The 16,205-nt window shown below is 52.2% G+C and overlaps 3 protein-coding genes across 3 annotated transcripts; 1 reads left to right on the top strand and 2 right to left on the bottom strand.

The window, feature by feature from the left end:
* Window positions 1-1,334: 1,334 nt before the first annotated feature.
* On the top strand, window positions 1,335-2,490 carry QC761_200990 (uncharacterized protein; the record flags this gene model as incomplete). The annotated part of the gene is made up of 2 exons (XM_062875829.1): window positions 1,335-1,718; window positions 1,789-2,490. 2 exons carry the CDS (start codon window positions 1,335-1,337, stop codon window positions 2,488-2,490), a joined length of 1,086 nt encoding a protein of 361 aa, XP_062734358.1.
* A 116-nt stretch (window positions 2,491-2,606) lies between these two features.
* QC761_201000 (uncharacterized protein) lies at window positions 2,607-7,457 on the bottom strand (the record flags this gene model as incomplete). Its single annotated transcript, XM_062875830.1, has 2 exons — window positions 2,607-4,324; window positions 4,379-7,457. The coding sequence occupies 2 exons, from the start codon at window positions 7,455-7,457 to the stop codon at window positions 3,306-3,308; spliced, it is 4,098 nt and encodes a 1,365-aa protein (XP_062734359.1). The 3' UTR covers window positions 2,607-3,305.
* A 104-nt stretch (window positions 7,458-7,561) lies between these two features.
* QC761_0031960 (uncharacterized protein) lies at window positions 7,562-8,554 on the bottom strand (the record flags this gene model as incomplete). The annotated part of the gene is made up of 4 exons (XM_062872274.1): window positions 7,562-7,612; window positions 7,895-7,999; window positions 8,192-8,207; window positions 8,541-8,554. 4 exons carry the CDS (start codon window positions 8,552-8,554, stop codon window positions 7,562-7,564), a joined length of 186 nt encoding a protein of 61 aa, XP_062734360.1.
* Window positions 8,555-16,205: the final 7,651 nt, after the last annotated feature.

Here is a 16,205-nt window from a genome sequence, read left to right on the forward strand (position 1 = left end):
AGGTGATCGAGTGGGAGAGTAGGATCCAGGGAACAACGAGGATTCTTCGGAGCTTTAGCTTCCACAGGCTGCAGCCCAGTTGCCCAAAATGATTCCACCGTATCTCCGATGATGCCTCTTGGTGGTAGGAAAGCAGGGGTCGCCTGGCGGAGCCTCAATCGCCTCGGCAGGGCTGCTGCATGGATGAGGACGGGGGAGAGGAACGGCGACAGGCATTGTCGGCCCTTCGCCCGGCTTTGACACTTTTTCTCTTGTTAAGTTGCCGGCGAGACTCCGGGTTATTTTTTTTCTCACTTTTGTTTCGTCTAGGCAAGACTAGCGTACAATTGCCAACGAAGAGGGAGCTTCCTGACCGGTCAGGTCGTCCCGAGTGGCTTTCCGTCCAGGGCCGCAGCGGATAAGATGGTGGCAGTCCAGGCCGGCGATAGATTAAACTCAGTACGACGCCATACCCAGGATTTTCCTCGGCCGGCGCTGCAACACAAGCGACATGGCCCTGCGTCGAGAAGTCTTGACCGAGACATCCTTCAGTCAGCTCTTCCTGACCTTCCTATTTCAAAACGTAAAAAAGACTCGTCCTATGGCCAGGGAACGGCGTCTATGGGCGGCCATCGCGGCAAGTAACGACCTCGTCAAGAAGTATTTAGCCGCCTCCAGGTCCCGAAGTTCCGCCAGAGGAATTTTCACGGTGGCAAACTCTTGAGATATGCGGTCTAATCACGTCAATCTTTTTTCTTCTTCTTTTTTTTTTTTTTTTGGGGGTTTGCTGTTCGGCAGGTACGGGTATTGTCGATTCTGCATCCGAGGAATCTGATGATGGTGGACCAAGAAGGTAAGCAATCGATATTAACCACCAGGATGTGTCGATCGTCAAAGTGTCACTAGGACCCCTTCTCCCACATGAATTCCGCAACGTTGCTCTTCCTTCCCCCCCTCCCAAAAAATTGCGGCATTCTATGACATCTCGCGGCATCGAAGAATGGCACAAGACAGTCAGCTGATTCCTCTGTCTTGGGCAGCTGCCACCACACCAACAGCCCTACTATTTGCTAGATATAAATGAAAATAGACTCTATAATGCCACGGGAACCCCTCGAAGTTGTATTGGGCGCAGGAATCTCGAACCGGTTTTCCAATATGACCGGTTCGTTTATTCTAGAAAAAAAGTCGTGGGGGTTGTGTGCGCGGGTTGTGGTATCAATCACGGCCTTGCATTCTGTAAATTGGGGGGCGTTTGAGATAAGCCTGGACCGTTGTTAGGGTCTAATCGATAAGCACACCTCACCCCACCAGGGGCAGGCACACGGATACGGGGATAGCCCCCCGGCAATTTCATGCAGCTTCCCGCAGCGTTTTGGACCCACCCGCCCGAACTTCTGCACTTTGATCGGTGGGGCCGCCGATGTCAGCACCGAATATTCAGAATTCCATACACCAGCAGCACAGCAACAGTGACGATGGCCTCAGCTACAGCAACCCCACCAAAACCCTCCGCGAGGCCAAACCAGCCGGCGCCTTCGCTGTGGCCTATCCCAGCCCCTCTCCAAAAGCTCTTCAACCAGTTCCCCCTCGTAACTCTCGACCCGACCCCCCTCCCAGTGCGGTCTCAAACCCTTACCTCGGCGTCCGACACCCTCCCAACACTTTATATCTTCTCCTCCGACGAGGATGCGCTGGAGGGGAAACCATCAATAAACCCAACATGTCTTAAATGGCAGGTCAGTGGCCCTGTCCCCTTGCTCCCGTTCCTGTCCATACCCCAACTAACCCCCCTCCCCCACCCTTCAGACCCTCCTCCGTCTCTCCCACGTCCCCTTCCTAACCTCCCCCTCCTCAAACCACGCCTCTCCCACCGGCTCCCTCCCCTTCCTCCTCCCGCCCCGAACTGTCTCTCCCAACCCGATCCCCTCAACCTCCATCCCCCTTTACATCTCCCGCCACACCAACTCCCCCTCCCCCCTTCCCACCTCCCCCCGTTCGGAAGCCTACCTCTCCCTCCTTACCCCCCTCCGCCTAGCCTTCCTCCAAACCCTCTACCTCACCCCTGCCTTCACCCCCCTCCTCAAAAAATTCTACATCGACCCATCAACCCGCTCCTCACTCCTAGGAACAATCCTCCAAACCCAACTATCAGCCGCAGCCTCCTCCGCAGTGTTGCAAGGTCTGGGTTTGCACAGCCAGACAGGAACAGGCGGCATCGACTCTGAGAACCTCTACGCCGACGCAGCCGAGGCTTTGGACTCGCTCGCGATCCTCCTGCAGGAATCCCAAACGGGCTGGTTTTTTGGGGAGGAGAAACCGGGCGAGTTCGACGCTGGGTTGTATGGTTATGTGGGGGTTATAATGGCGCACATGGACACGCCAGAGGGCAGGTTGGGAGGGCTGGTGAGGAGAGCTGGGGGTGGTGGAGGAGAGTTGGTTGGCTGGTGGGAGAGGATTAGACGCGAGGCATGGGGGGGTGATGGTTTATCAGAGGGGGGGCAAAAATAAATGTGTGGTTAGAAGGCGGTTGGTTGCATGATAGAGAGAGGGGGAAAATGCATATATGAAAACAAAGGATGGAGAGATACCCAGGCATAAATCAACATTCCAAGATTAAATTATTTGTCTCTTTCTTGTATCATCATCATCATCCTGTGAAAGACAATGTCTGCCTATCATCTATATACACCTCGTCAGCACTCCAAACTTGAAAATCAAACGCGCGACATTAAAGGAATAACAAACACACAAAACACAAACAACCACACCCAAGATAAACAAAACCGGTGCTTTTTAAAATAACGCTGCCTGCTGCTATGCTGCGCTCGCTAATGCAAATAACTTGCCCAAAGAAGCTCTGCGACATTGACCACCGCATGACTCTGCAATCATCACCGTACCCCTCTCCACATTTTCCACACCCTCAGTCAACAGTGCCCAGCCTCGCGGCCTGCCTGTATAAACACAATACCAGTCCATCCGTCCACCTGCAGATCTTCTAGATAGGTACACGTCCCAAATAAAACTAAAAACAAATACATCGAATGGTAAGAGAGAAAGGAAAATAGAGCCACATATCAATGATGGCTTCAGCTGTGTTGCGTGCGTGCGTGCGGTAAATGGTATCACTCCTCCCCACCTCCCTGATAATGATACCCTCGCCCCCCCCCCCCAAATTAGCGTTGTAGCTTTCCCATCTTTTGAAACTCCCAAGAGAAACTCATGTCTTTTGGATAGAGATGTCGCCCAACGCTTGTATAGAAATGACAATAAAAAAAATAAATCGACGTCAATCATGACTGTAATAGTGATTAAGAAAAAGATCAAAAGCCCTTGAAAGGATCGTCCCTCGTATACCATTCATCCACTTCATTCTCAGTGGTTGCTCTGGTACCTCGGCTGTGGTAGCTGTCCCGTTGTCGGCTCCGGCTGGCTTGACGCCTCGACTCCTTGCTCCTCCTACGAGCAGCATGTCGACAGTCGTCGTCCCGCTCATGGGCATCCTCATACGGGGTATCGCTGAATCGACTGAACGCTAGAGGGCTGATAAAGGCCTCCATGCGCACAGTGCCAATGGCGTCAAAGAAATTGGGACCGTTTGGCCGGTTCGAAGCCTCAGAGGTCCGCACCGACCCTGTTCCCCAGGTGATGGCGCTGGATGCCCCTGTGATGGCGCTCGCCGCTGCATTGCTATAAACATCCGATGATCCCGCAATGCTGTTTCCTGCCGTACTATTCGATGAGGCATGGTGGCCTCCACCTCCTAGCGGTGTCGAGAAGCCTCCCGAGAAGCCTCGGAAGGAGAGCGGTGGTGGCACGTGGCCACCAGTGTTGCTACGCTTGCGGCCGTGTACTCCACGCTCGCCATACCGTGTGATGGGAGGTGGTGCAGCCGTGTCTGTGGATTCGTCGCGCGTGTGGGATGGAATGGAATAGAGATCAGGCATCGGTGGCCGGTAGCCCCCGATGGCGGGGGGTGCGCTGTCCACCTCCAATGATGATAGGGGCTCGATGGGATCAGACTTGATCACCGGCGCTCCGGTCTTGGCCTTGGTAAGGCGAATCGAGTCTCTAATCGGTCGCCGTACTTTGGGCTTGGGCAACTCATACTGCTCCGGCAATGGCTTCGCTTGTGGCACGGGCAAACTCTCCGGGATGGCCTGGTTGGAGTGGGCAAGGAATGAAAGCGAGTTCAACCAGATGTAATGACGCTCGGCGCTGGAAGCCGTAAACTTGAGGGCGCGTTGCGGCGTCAGGATCAAGATAGACCTGTTGAATAGCGGACCAGCTCCCCTGGGAGGCGGATTGTCGTCCTTGACATCAATGACGGATTGAATCGTGACTGAAGACTGGTTAGTATCGGTCCGGAACATTGTGTTGATTCGTGAAAACGTACGCTTGCGGCCAGATTTGCCCAGAAGAGCACCTCCCGTGGTCGGTTGCTTGCTGCTCCAGAGGATACAACGGTCATATGGCTGAAGCCAAACCCATCTCTTGTGACGATCATTGCTGGTGTCATCGCCACCCTTGACATCTGCCATCCCAAACGATTTGCGTCTCCGCACATACTTGTACATCCACTCACCCACCATCGTCTGAGCAATCGCTTCCACAACCGTAAATGCCTTCTCCTTCGGTTCTGCCTGCGAAGCGGCGGCCATCTCCCCAGTGGTTGCCGTGTTGGACGAGGGCTGGGACCTGTGGGACCTATACTTGGCGTACGTATTGGACTTCTTGTGCCGGGGCGTAGTAATGTCATTTGATGGCAATGGGGGCAGATCCGGGCTCTCGGGGATATCGACCGACTCGTTGAAACGAGACGGTGAGCGAGATGGCCGACGCCTCTGCCCACGCGGAAGACCTGTGGCTGAGCGCACCTTGCGAATGCTACCAGCGCGATAATGACTCCGGCTCGAGCCTCGTCTGTGCCAAGTATCCGACCCTCTACTCGGGCTTCGTCCTTCACTTGGGGCGCTACCGCTCAATGGCGGTTTCCTCGAGCTGGCGCGTGTGGGGATCGGGAATGGTGGCTCCTTGGTATCTGTCAGACTTGGGCTTCTAGCCCTCGAGTGCGAGTTGATGCCGCTCTGGATCAAGGCAGCTCTGCGCATAACACTGGCCTTGGTTCCAAACGCTGGGCGGGGTCCGCCACGGCGAGAGCCCGAGCTGTTGATCCCCGAGTCCCGGGTCTCGCGAGTCTGAGAGATGATGTTGGTCGAGCCGTAGCCACCATAGCCATCAGGCTCATCAATCAGACGCGGCGAGTATCCGCTGCTCGCCTTGGGTGAGAAAGCAGACTCGGAGGTCTCAGAGCCTCGCTTGCCCATCCTGCTCGAGCTGTCTATGGTCCTAGGAGCCGAAGGCGCAGATAATGCTGTCCTGTACTCCGAGTCGCTAACGTCGAGATCCATAAACTCGTCACCCTCATCCGTGCTGTTGCCATCAAAGCCGGCAAACAGGCTGCTGATTCTATGCGGCCTCCTGATTGCGGCAGATCGGCTTGATACTGGTCCATTGTCATTGTTGCCAGGATAAACATCTCTAGCTTCTTCTGACACAGGAGAAGAAACAACAGGCGGCGACGATGGAATATCAACGATGCTTCGCTTGCTGGTCAACCGGCGGGGGTTGCGAGGTGGTGGCACATCTCCAGGAACTGGAGTGAATTTCCGGAAGTCATCGGTGGGTAAATCTGGTGTGGGTAAAGCTGGCGAGACTGGCCTTGACGTGATTGCTGACGGGTGCAGGTGTGGAGGCAACTTGGCCAAACGCTTGTCCACACGGATTTCCTCTGTCTGCATAGAAGATGATGCTGTAGGTGGGCTAGAGATCAAGGACACTTGGCAGCCAAAGTCTTTGGTCAACTGCGGCAAGAGAGGCTGTCTAGGTGTGCTGGGACGGCTTGAAGGAGGAATGATGCTAATGCTGGGAATCGACAGAACTGGAAGCTGGAGCGGTGGGACAATGTCCTCTGTCTGGGTAGATGAAGAGACCATGGCAGGGATTTGAGGCTTTGGCGTTGGGGGCAAATCTTGGAAAGGCGTCCTGGGCGTCTTTGGTGGACTCAGGGGCTGTTCCAGTGTTTGAGAGGATCCATTGACCATCAAATTGCTGGTCGATGTCTTGATGGCAAGCGGCTGGCCAATTTGCACCCGCTTCTTCCTCTGGTTTGCTTCAATTTCGAGATCAGCACGAGGCGGGCTGTTCATGTTGTACAATCTTTCATATCTCTGCATGAAGGGTGAGGGCTCGGGTGTTGTTGGTTTCACTGCAGTGATTGTTGGTGACGGCGGAGGCGATGGCTGAACACCAGTGTCGACGTACACAGCCTTTGGGGCTACTGACTCAGTCTCGTCATCCTCTTGAATGGTGCCGCCCTCCAGCCTCTCTAGAGCCGTAGCGCTAAAAGCAAGCCTTGATCGATGCACGCTTCCGGTTCTCATCAAGCTATCATTGCACTGTCCTCTCCTGTGCGTCTTGGACATGATGCTGTCCCGGCTCATGTTGCGTAAATGTGTGCGATGAGGCCCATTAGACAACACACTCTCCCGACCACCATAATCGCTCTCCTCGTCAAATCCGTCCAGCTCGTCGGCCAGAGAGTTCATCCCGTTCGTCTTGGGGGAAGCTAAGAGCGAAAACCTGGTGTTGCTGGTCAAACTCATGGTTCGGACACTGGCGGCATCATTATCCCTGCCGCTCTCCTCGCCTTCGCTCTCGTGATGATTAAGTATCCCATTCTCTCCAGCGACTTGGACGGCTTGGAATGCTGCGACTTCATCAATCACCGCCTTCAGTCGACTTTCCGCAACGTGAATCTTCCTCTCCAGCTTTCTTTTCTCCTCTTCCCATTCGTCCTTTTCCTTTTCCCATTGTCGATGTACCCGTTCCGAATCCTCCTCCTGGTTCCTCAGCTTCTTCTGGGTGATGTCGAGTCGTTTTTTGGTCTCGGCAGCCGAGTCGACAGCCTCGTCACGTTCTCGAGCCAACTCACCGAGTGCCGAGGACGTTCCACCTTCCAGCAAGGCCAACTGACGTTTTAATGACCGGCTCTCCTTGTCTGTAGATACCACCCTGGCCTGAAGAGACTCGGATTCCCCTCGAACAGCATCCAATGAAGATTCCAGGCTTTCAATGATCTTCAACTTGTCCTCCTGATCTCTTCTTAGGGACAGAATCTCCGATACCAGATTGGCATGCAACGTTGGCGTAAAACGTTTGCTGTCAATGCTGACCGGCTCATCAGAGCAAAACTCTCTCGCAGACATCATCGACGCCCTATCCATCCTCTCACCATTGAGCGGCGCTGGTGATCGACTCTTTCCATTCTTCCCGGGGGGGGTCACCGAGCGTTTTGACTTGCGTGAGCCTCGTGATACGTTTCGCGAAGGGACTCGGTAAGGTGTGTCTGCAGGTGTCGGCAAGGACGCAACCGGTACGGTTGACTCATCTTCGGTTTCCCATGCGCCAACCATCTTTGCGGCCTCTTGATATCTCGGTTCTGCAGAAAGATGCCGCCTCGTACTCGACACAGGCGAAGAAGTCTAGCACATTTCCACCAACCGATCAGTGTCGGGTATTAGAACGGACCTCGGAAGAGGATGCAACGGTGAACACTAATGCCTTCGGACTGAGTGGCCATGTCCGCGCAGTTAGTAGTGTTCCCCAAGGTCAGTGTGTTTGAAACAGCGATCCTGCAAGATGTTGCGTAAGGCACGGGGTTACCCCCACTTCCCAAACGTCAAAGCTGATGCTGTGGAATATGCGTAGAGCTTTCGTGCGCCCAGAGTTGAAGTTATAGCATGACATATTATGAGATGCCGTTCTTGGGACAGGTCCGGCATTGGGAGACTTGTGTTCATGAAGGGGCGGGGCATGAAGGGGGAAACCATGTTCAACAGAAACAACTTACCAGACACTCAAGACCCAAAGGTCCTGCACTAGAGTGAGGGTTCGCAGTCGGTATTTCCAACCGGCATCCCCTCAAGGCAGTGTGGGCTTGTGAGGGGGTGGAGCTCTGGACACCTGATGGGTTTGGCTGAAGTGAGGAGGCGGGGCGAATGCGTCAAGTGTTCAACCTCAATGACGGAAGAGAAGCTACCACAAGGCATGTGTGGTCAGTACATCCCATCCCTATGCTCGACCTAATGTAGGCTACCAAAGATTGCCCCTCAGGCCTGCGACCCAAGAGATCGTCGTTCGCACTTACCGAGCACCACTTGTAGCTTGACGCAGGTGATGTGTCAAGCAAAGTCTAATAGAGTTTGGAACTGGTCGGAGGAAGCCGCAAGATGCACGAACGAACCAAGGGGTATCGGGTATCAGAAAGTCAGAAACAAAAAAAAAACGGAGAAGGAAGCGAAGGATCCCGTGAGCGTGAGTGTTGTAGGTGCGAGAGAGGGCGTATTAGCGAGTGTGAGAAAGGTATAAGTGAGGTTGAGAATGGAAAGGTAAGGCGTCGCCGGTCAGCGTCGAGATGCGATGCTCGTGAGACACGACAGACAGACAACCTCCGAACCCGAAGGGAGGAAGAAGAGAGAGACGTCGTCGACAGCTACGAGACGACGAGCATCGTGGTTTGACAAAAGTCAAGAGGCCCTGAGAAGGCCTGGTCGAGTTATGTACGAGCTCTCCACTTTTCGCCCACTCGTTCCATCAGCAAATGGGCTGGTGGGGCCTGCCGAATGACAGCCCTGGAGCAGTTCCCACTCAGCAGACCAGGGGCTACTCGGGAAGCCACCAGGGGGCCCCTTCCAGGCCTTTTTTGGCCTGTTCCTTTGGTGACGTTCGAGTTCAAGTTTCCCGCCTGTCCCACGGCTGGCTGCAGACGGGCGACGAACACAGTCTGTGCTGCGGCAGACGGGATGAAGCGTCTGAAAGAGTATCCTCATAAGATAATCATTTCCGCCTCACCCGCCAGAAAACACGCAGCAAGAGTCTGGTCTGCTTTTGTCTGCAATGTCCGACCGAGCGTCTTGAGTGCCATCACGGACCCTGCCCAAAGCCATGTGTCGCGAATCTGAACAGCCCAGTTCGATAATTACACTACGACGCTGGCCACACGCCCGAACACCTGGGTCTGGAAAGGGGCCAGCCTTACTTAGCAATTCCTGGAGTTGATCCTCCATCATCATTGGAAAGGATGAGATACAGTTGAAACGGCCAGCAATGTGCCTGCTGCAAAGAAATCACATTTTCCTGGAGTTGAGCCGTTGGTTCATCAGCACTTTTTGCATCGAGGTGGAAGGATGTCCCCTGTTTGCGCATATTCAAGTGGCCCAAGCTCTCTCAAGCTTCGAGAAATGTCCCGAGCTTGGATCCTGGCCATCTGCAGTAGCTCGTTCATGTTCATGCGGCATCAACTGACACTTGTTGACAGGCAATGACAGCAGCCTTCTTTCTCTTCCTCGTTGTTCTGCTTCTATAAGTCATCAGCATTCATTCATCCCATCTCTGAGGCAAACAAAGCATTGCCATGCAGTGTCGAATTAAAAACGCTCTCAACCGGGGTCAACCTCGAAAAAGGGGAATGGGCTAAGCCTCTTTGGCGACAAGGCCTTCTGTGATGGGCGGCTGGCAGCGAATGGGAAGCCAGTCCAGAGCGAGACAAATTTCCAGATTTGATGGCCTGCTGCCGATCTCACGAAACCCTGACCCGAACTTGCTCCCGAATCCGCGCAACCGTGATCTTTAACTGATCCTTAAGACAGACCTGTGCGGGATCGACCGAGACCCACACCCACCCCGAAATGAGCCTCCAGATGGAGTCTTGACACAGCAACGGAGTAACATCTGTCAGTCTCATCATCAACTCGCAACAAAGACTTGAAAAGTCTATGATGGTTTCCAAGTTGGTGATGTGGTGGTGTGGGTAGTGTACATACATGTGCGAGCGCGGCGTGGCACATGTCTCAAACTTCGGGCCCAGTTGAAGGTTGCCCAAAGGGGAATTGTGGAGGTCCTTAATTGAACGCAACTCCCTCCCCCCTCCCCCACTGCGGAAGCATGCCCGCTCGCCGTACCTTATCACCGGAACGCCAGGGAACGCCAGGCCTTGGTCAACCAGCTACCTAACCGAATGAGACGGTTGTTCCTCTTTCTTGCGCACAGGCAAGCTGAGAAGTGAGGCGAGCCGCTTGGCTTGGCCGTCATCTCGACTGGATGATATCAAAAGTTGCCTGCCATCCTTCAACAAGAGGACTCCGGAGGTTCAACGCCTGTGCCGCTGTCTGACGGGAAGCGGCATCGAAAACTGTGGATAGATATCACAGCGGGGAAGCAACGGCTTCCTCGCTGAATTCGGACTGCTGCTGCTGTGCCACAGTCAACCAACAGGCCCATCCCCATTTAAAAGGTCCCGGCCCCGGTCCCCGTCCCAATGCTACACACGTGCAAAAAGGACCCCGTTTTCCAAGATTCACCGGAGATCGGATACGGCCTCTTGCCTTGTCTGTGAATGTCAGTCAGCATGATGATGAGCAACAGCGCTTTACCGGAAAATCAGATAACAGAACACATTTCTGTCTCATGGCCAATCTTTTTCACAGACAGCCTAGACTGGTGAAACGGTCGTCACGCAAAAAGAAACTGGACGAAGAAAACCCTTGCCCAATCCACCCCCGCCAACAGCCAAGCTGCGGCGCCCGTCACGGGAGTTTGAAGATTGATTGGAAGCTCAGTACCGGGAAGGCAAGCCAGCGGCGTTGGAGGAGGGCAGCATTCACCCTCCAACAGGTTCAGCAAGTTCGAGGCCGCGTCTGCGCGACCCCGCGCCCTTTTTATTTTCAACGCGTTATTCGTCGAGCCATTGGCCAATCAGTGTTTGGGGTTTGCCTGCAACAAAGTAGGAACTTTGAACTTGGTAGCGGGGTGAGTGGTGAGTGGTGAAGAGTTTATTACTCGAAGTTGAGGGCCAATGCGGGGACCTCGTTCAGCTCAGTGGGTTTGGTCGAGGAAGACGAAGGCCAGTGTTGGGACCAGCAGGATCAGGATTTCGCAATCGAGATTTGGGAAAGTTCCCTCCCCTCATCAGTGCCGTGCCACCGAGGTTTCTTGGAGTCAAAGAGCCGAGAGGGAGGGTTTACTTGCCTCTCATCTCAACGCTCAAATGCTACCCCTCTGTCGATTACCCGGACTGACTACCCGGGCACTTGCGTTCAATGAACCCAACCGAGCCGAAAGGCTCTCTCATCCAGTGAGACCGGTGCCGAAGTGGTATTAGCAAGGCGAAGGTGGGGATTTGGTTGTGTCTGATGAAGTTCGGTTCATCACCTCGCCTGCCTCGCATGCGGTTGAAGTTTTTTGCTCTCCACTAGTGAGGCTGCATAGGTTATTGCAACCACGGAACGGGTTGTGGTCAAGGTCAAAACGCAGAGGGTATATTGCTCGCTACGCTGGGTTGGACGGTCCGGTTTTTGTTTGGTTTTGCTTTGTTTTCTTCAACTGTTGCTGAGTTGTTTCTTTTCCACTGTTGCTGGGTTTCACTTTCTCCAGAAACAAAAGCTTTCTCGAGTTCGCTCGCTTATAATATGTGCTTCTGTTCTGCATCACTAGCATGCTTTTTGCTGCATGAATGGGCCCTGTGCTGCAGGATTTTCCCGTGCAGTTCTGTTGTTTCTCCCTTGTCCCTGCAGCTGCAGTGCAGCGTAGGTTTGCATAGAAGGTACATACGCGCCGCTCCGCCGTAAGCTGTCAATTACATGCCTACATGCAGTTGATGATGACTGCATGTTGTTTATGGGGGTCTGAAACGGAAAATGCGTTTTTATATATTGGATGGATGGATGGGTATGGGAGGGGTACTATGGGAAAGGGGAAGCGATGGTCGATTACTTGCAGCCGGTCAGGGTTTGTTTGTGATGCCGGTAGTTTAGGGGGGTGGTGCTTGGCCGATGGAATCATCTTCGAATGACTTTGAACGATGATGTCAGGAGAATATCATGTCATGTCTCGGGATTTAATAGCCATGAGGGTTGGGAAGTAGAGACGAGTGTTTTCTGTGAGACCATGAGACTACTTCCATGAGACCGGAGGTTTTACACCTCAGCTTACAAGGGTGATAAGTATCACCGGTCTCTCGGCCCGTGATGGCAACATATCAGAGTGAAGCGACAGTCGCTTGATCTCCTGATTTATCTACCTGCTACAAGCGCACACCACCGGACAAGTGCCTGGGATGGTAGGTAGAGTTGAAACGAGACAGCCGAGACATAACTTCAGGTACCCGTGGAAAGCAAGAAACGTTCTTCTTCTGTGCCACAAGGTTGGTTTGTGGGCCGAGACATGACGGACAGAGACATGCTTCGTCCGGCTCTGTCCGGTGAGGGCATGATTTTGGTGTCTTTTGCGTCAGCTCTGGACATATGGCGTGGTGAACCTGGCTCAGGAAACCAGAAGCGATACCTGCTGTTTAATGATTAGAAAACAAACAGTCTGTCTCTGTGGCTGTCGTGTATCGGGATCAATCTCGCTTGCGTCGCTTGAGAAGGTTGAGATCAACTTTGCCGTCACCTGGTAAGGGGGAAATAGGGAGGGATGTTGTGGTGGATTACGAAAAAAGGAAGGATGGAGGCTATGGTTGAGTCGAGATGGGTTCTTGCACCTGGGTCCCGCGATGCTGTTAAAATCTTATGAATAATAGTGAGGGGTCATAGTTTTGAGACTGAGAGCTGTTGGAAGACTGAAGGAATTCCAGGGAGTGTGTAGTAGGTGAGAGTGGTGAAGGCATAACCCAGGAAGTTGAAGAGGAATGGACGGGACTCTGGGGGAGAAGAAATGAAAGCAGCAAGGCAAAGTTAACTTGGAATACGTACCTGAAGGTCACGCTGGCTCATCTTCCTGAACCTAATAACCACTAATGTAAGCAACCAGTATGAGATTTCCTCTGATGATGAACCGAGATAGGTCTAAACTTGAGGTCGAGTACAAGCTATTGACTCAGACAAAAGATACACATGGAAACTCTCATTGTTAGTCCTCTACACACCAGGTACCTAGATAACTCAGGTAGGTAAGTAAGGTACCTTGAGCTGTACCAATAAGGAACAGCAGGACTTGCTTAATATTCTCCATCAACAAGTCTCGTAATGACCTTCTTGCTTACTATATTGCTTGATGTTCTTTCCAAACTCTACAGCTCCCTGGCCTCGTTCTGCTTTGCATCACCGTAGGCCCTGAACCATCCTAACATACCTCCTATGAACATGTGTTCCAAGTGAACTAAAAGGCCAAGATGACCTTTGCCTGCTGAAGCGGCCAAGCTACGTGGCTTGTTTACTTTTTATTGTGATGAAATAATAGTGAACATAAGGTAATCTTTGACCTCAACACATTCAATCTCGTCAGCGATAAGCCTTACAATAAACGACATTTCTGTGTCTTTTTCCACAATTACATCCTCATACCTTTCTACAAATGCTTCTAGAACACAATGGCTACATGCCGTATTCGACACTCTATGTCTTCTGAACAGTCATCTTATGCTTTGAGGAGATCCACATGTGGTTTTCCCCACTGCATATAAGACGATATCATTAGTCACTACGGGTGCTTCTTATATGTTCTTATGTGTACCGGCTGACTGGTTCTCGACCTAATTAAGAAAACAGAGTTCACTGCCATAACAAACATCGCACACCTTAGGCAAAAGCTTTACTCTGACAATGAAGCTGGGCTCGGAAACCTAGCTTTCTGCTCAGTTTCACATCATCATTATGGGAATTAGGGCCCCGAAAAAGATTTAACAGGCTTTCAAAGATAGTTAAGGTAGTTGATAGGCCCATCAAAATTCGGCCCCAGCTAGCATGCCTCCAGGGATAGCCAACAGGCTTTCAGAGGAGCTGAGAGGAATGTCCGTCATCCTCTGCAGTCTTTTCCCATCGTAGTTGTCCATCATTACACCCCTAATGTGGTCACGTCGATAGAGTATCTACTCAACAACTGGTGTCATATATCCGGATCACTATTGAGCTTGAATGGGGGAACAGGTACATAGCTTCCCTCATGGTCAGCGAAGAACTGAATGAGATAAATGTTTCGGTCTCTAATGTTATATTCAATTTTAGTAATCTAACTGTAAAGCCTTTATCAGGCGCCAGAAGACAAAGGAATGTATGCTCAGAGTTCCACACAGATACCTTATATTGCATATAATAACAGCTATTGGAACAGACCGTCTTCCGAGTTTTTTTTGCGGCAAAAATCAGTAACCGCAGACGGTGGGTGTTGGAGGCATGGAGAGAAGCAGATCTCTTACATCATATTTTTACCCAGTTTGATAGCTTTGTTATCCTTGATAATATGGCTTTGATTCAGGCAGAGTTAAACCTCGATCTTACGGTGTCTCTGTTGTGCTAGTTCTTGGTTGTTCCAAATCTTGGGCATGTTGAGAGGCTTCAGAAGTCTTTGAACTCTTCTGTTATGTACCTACTACCTACACTTACCAAACTGACTTATAACCTCGTCTCACCTCTAGTACCTACCGCATGAAGCCGGTGAGCAATGAGAAGCCCATCCCATTTTCCGGGTTAGTCTGCCCAACTCAGCCATGCACATTAAAGTGTCCTGGCAACATGATAACTCCAAAGACTACCAGGCCCCGACTTCGGACCAGACTGGTGATGACATCAGCCTGGGAGATGAATTTACCGTCGGTGAAATTCTCTAAAATTACTATACATATGCCGGTCGATCTCAGACCCAATGCCCGGCACCCTCCCATCATGCGAACATAGACTCGGCATCCCAACAACTACGTGGTCGATGTCCTAGTATAGACATGAAGACGGAGTGTACCAGCACCCGCGATGGACCTTTCCTATCTCGTTTATCACACTGCTCCTGCCACTGCCTCAGCCCAGCTCATCAGTCCTCCGTCCTTCGTGAAGCGCCCAGCTGGGCCGGTCCAACTTAGGTCGCAAGACGGGAGCTAAAAACGGCGGCTTATCCATCTCGGTATCAAGATCATCCTCGAAAGGATCGCGGTCCGCTGTGCCTTTCCCTAGCCTTCCCGTCTGTCCGCCTCATCTACTTGTAAACTGCATTGCTCTTTATCTCTCTGCCTGGTCCCCAAGAGTCAAAGCGTGCATACTTTTCATCATGTCCTTGCCCTGCAATTTGCTAGATATCACCAATCCTCCCGTCTTGGCCATGCCACCCCAATCTGTCCGGAAGGAACTGCTGTTGTAACTGACTGGTAAGGTGAGCTGGAGGACCCTGACGGATAAGGGGAGCGAGGATAAGGGTTGGTATACGGGCCTACCTTAGTTAACTAGGACTCTTTAACCAAGTCAGGAAAGGTAATGGTATCAATGGGATATCTATAGCCCGGTATGCGTTGATAAGGGCCTAGCAAGGTGAGGCGTTCACGTTCGCTTAACCTTACCAAGATCGCAACTCCTCCCCCATCTTTCCCACTTGTGATGAAACGAAACATCTGTGCCATCACACCGGTCGAGATATTGAGGGAAAATAATCAAATGTTGATAATCAAAAACCAATGGCGCAAGAAACGTGGAAAAAGAGCACACAATTTAGCATGCCAAAACCTTGGGTAGCCTTCCACCACCCGCGAACGTGGGGGCTTGTCGAGGAAGCACCTTCTCAAAATCATCATGAAACTTCCGTGCCTTCCTACACCATCCAGCCAAACCCGCACGTGGACGATAAGATTCTTCACTTTTGGTGTGTATCGTGCCCTGCCCTGATGATTGTGACGAAATTGTTCCTGTTCCTGCCCAACGCTTTCAAACATCCCACATGAGAGAGTCAACACCCTCGGTGACCGCGTCAGGCAGGTCACCGAGGGTAGTCCCTTGGGTAAATCACATCCCCATCTTTTTTACCTGTCAGGTACCGAAATGATGCCATCCCAAATGTTCTCTCTCTCTCTCTCTCTCAATTCCCCCCCCCCCCAAAAAAAAATAATGATCTTGCATCGATCCCTCATTCCCCGAAAAGCCTTGCTGGCGGCGCATCACGCTTGTCCGTCCCAGCACCAACCTCCCGGAATTTCCCAAGTTCCCAAAAATCCCCCCCCAAAAAGTGGACACCCGGCACTTGCCCACAACCAACCGGACACTCCCCCGGAATCCCTCCTCGACGTTGAAAGTGGATTTTCTTTCTGGCTACCAAAAAAATCTAAAAGTAAGCACCCTGATGGCCTGGCCTGCCTTCTCTCTCTTTTCTGACACAACCCATGTGGAAACACAAGAGGTTGGCGGGGA

The sequence above is a fragment of the Podospora bellae-mahoneyi genome, chromosome 2 (genome assembly GCF_035222275.1).
Source record: "Podospora bellae-mahoneyi strain CBS 112042 chromosome 2, whole genome shotgun sequence".
NCBI lineage: Eukaryota > Fungi > Ascomycota > Sordariomycetes > Sordariales > Podosporaceae > Podospora > Podospora bellae-mahoneyi.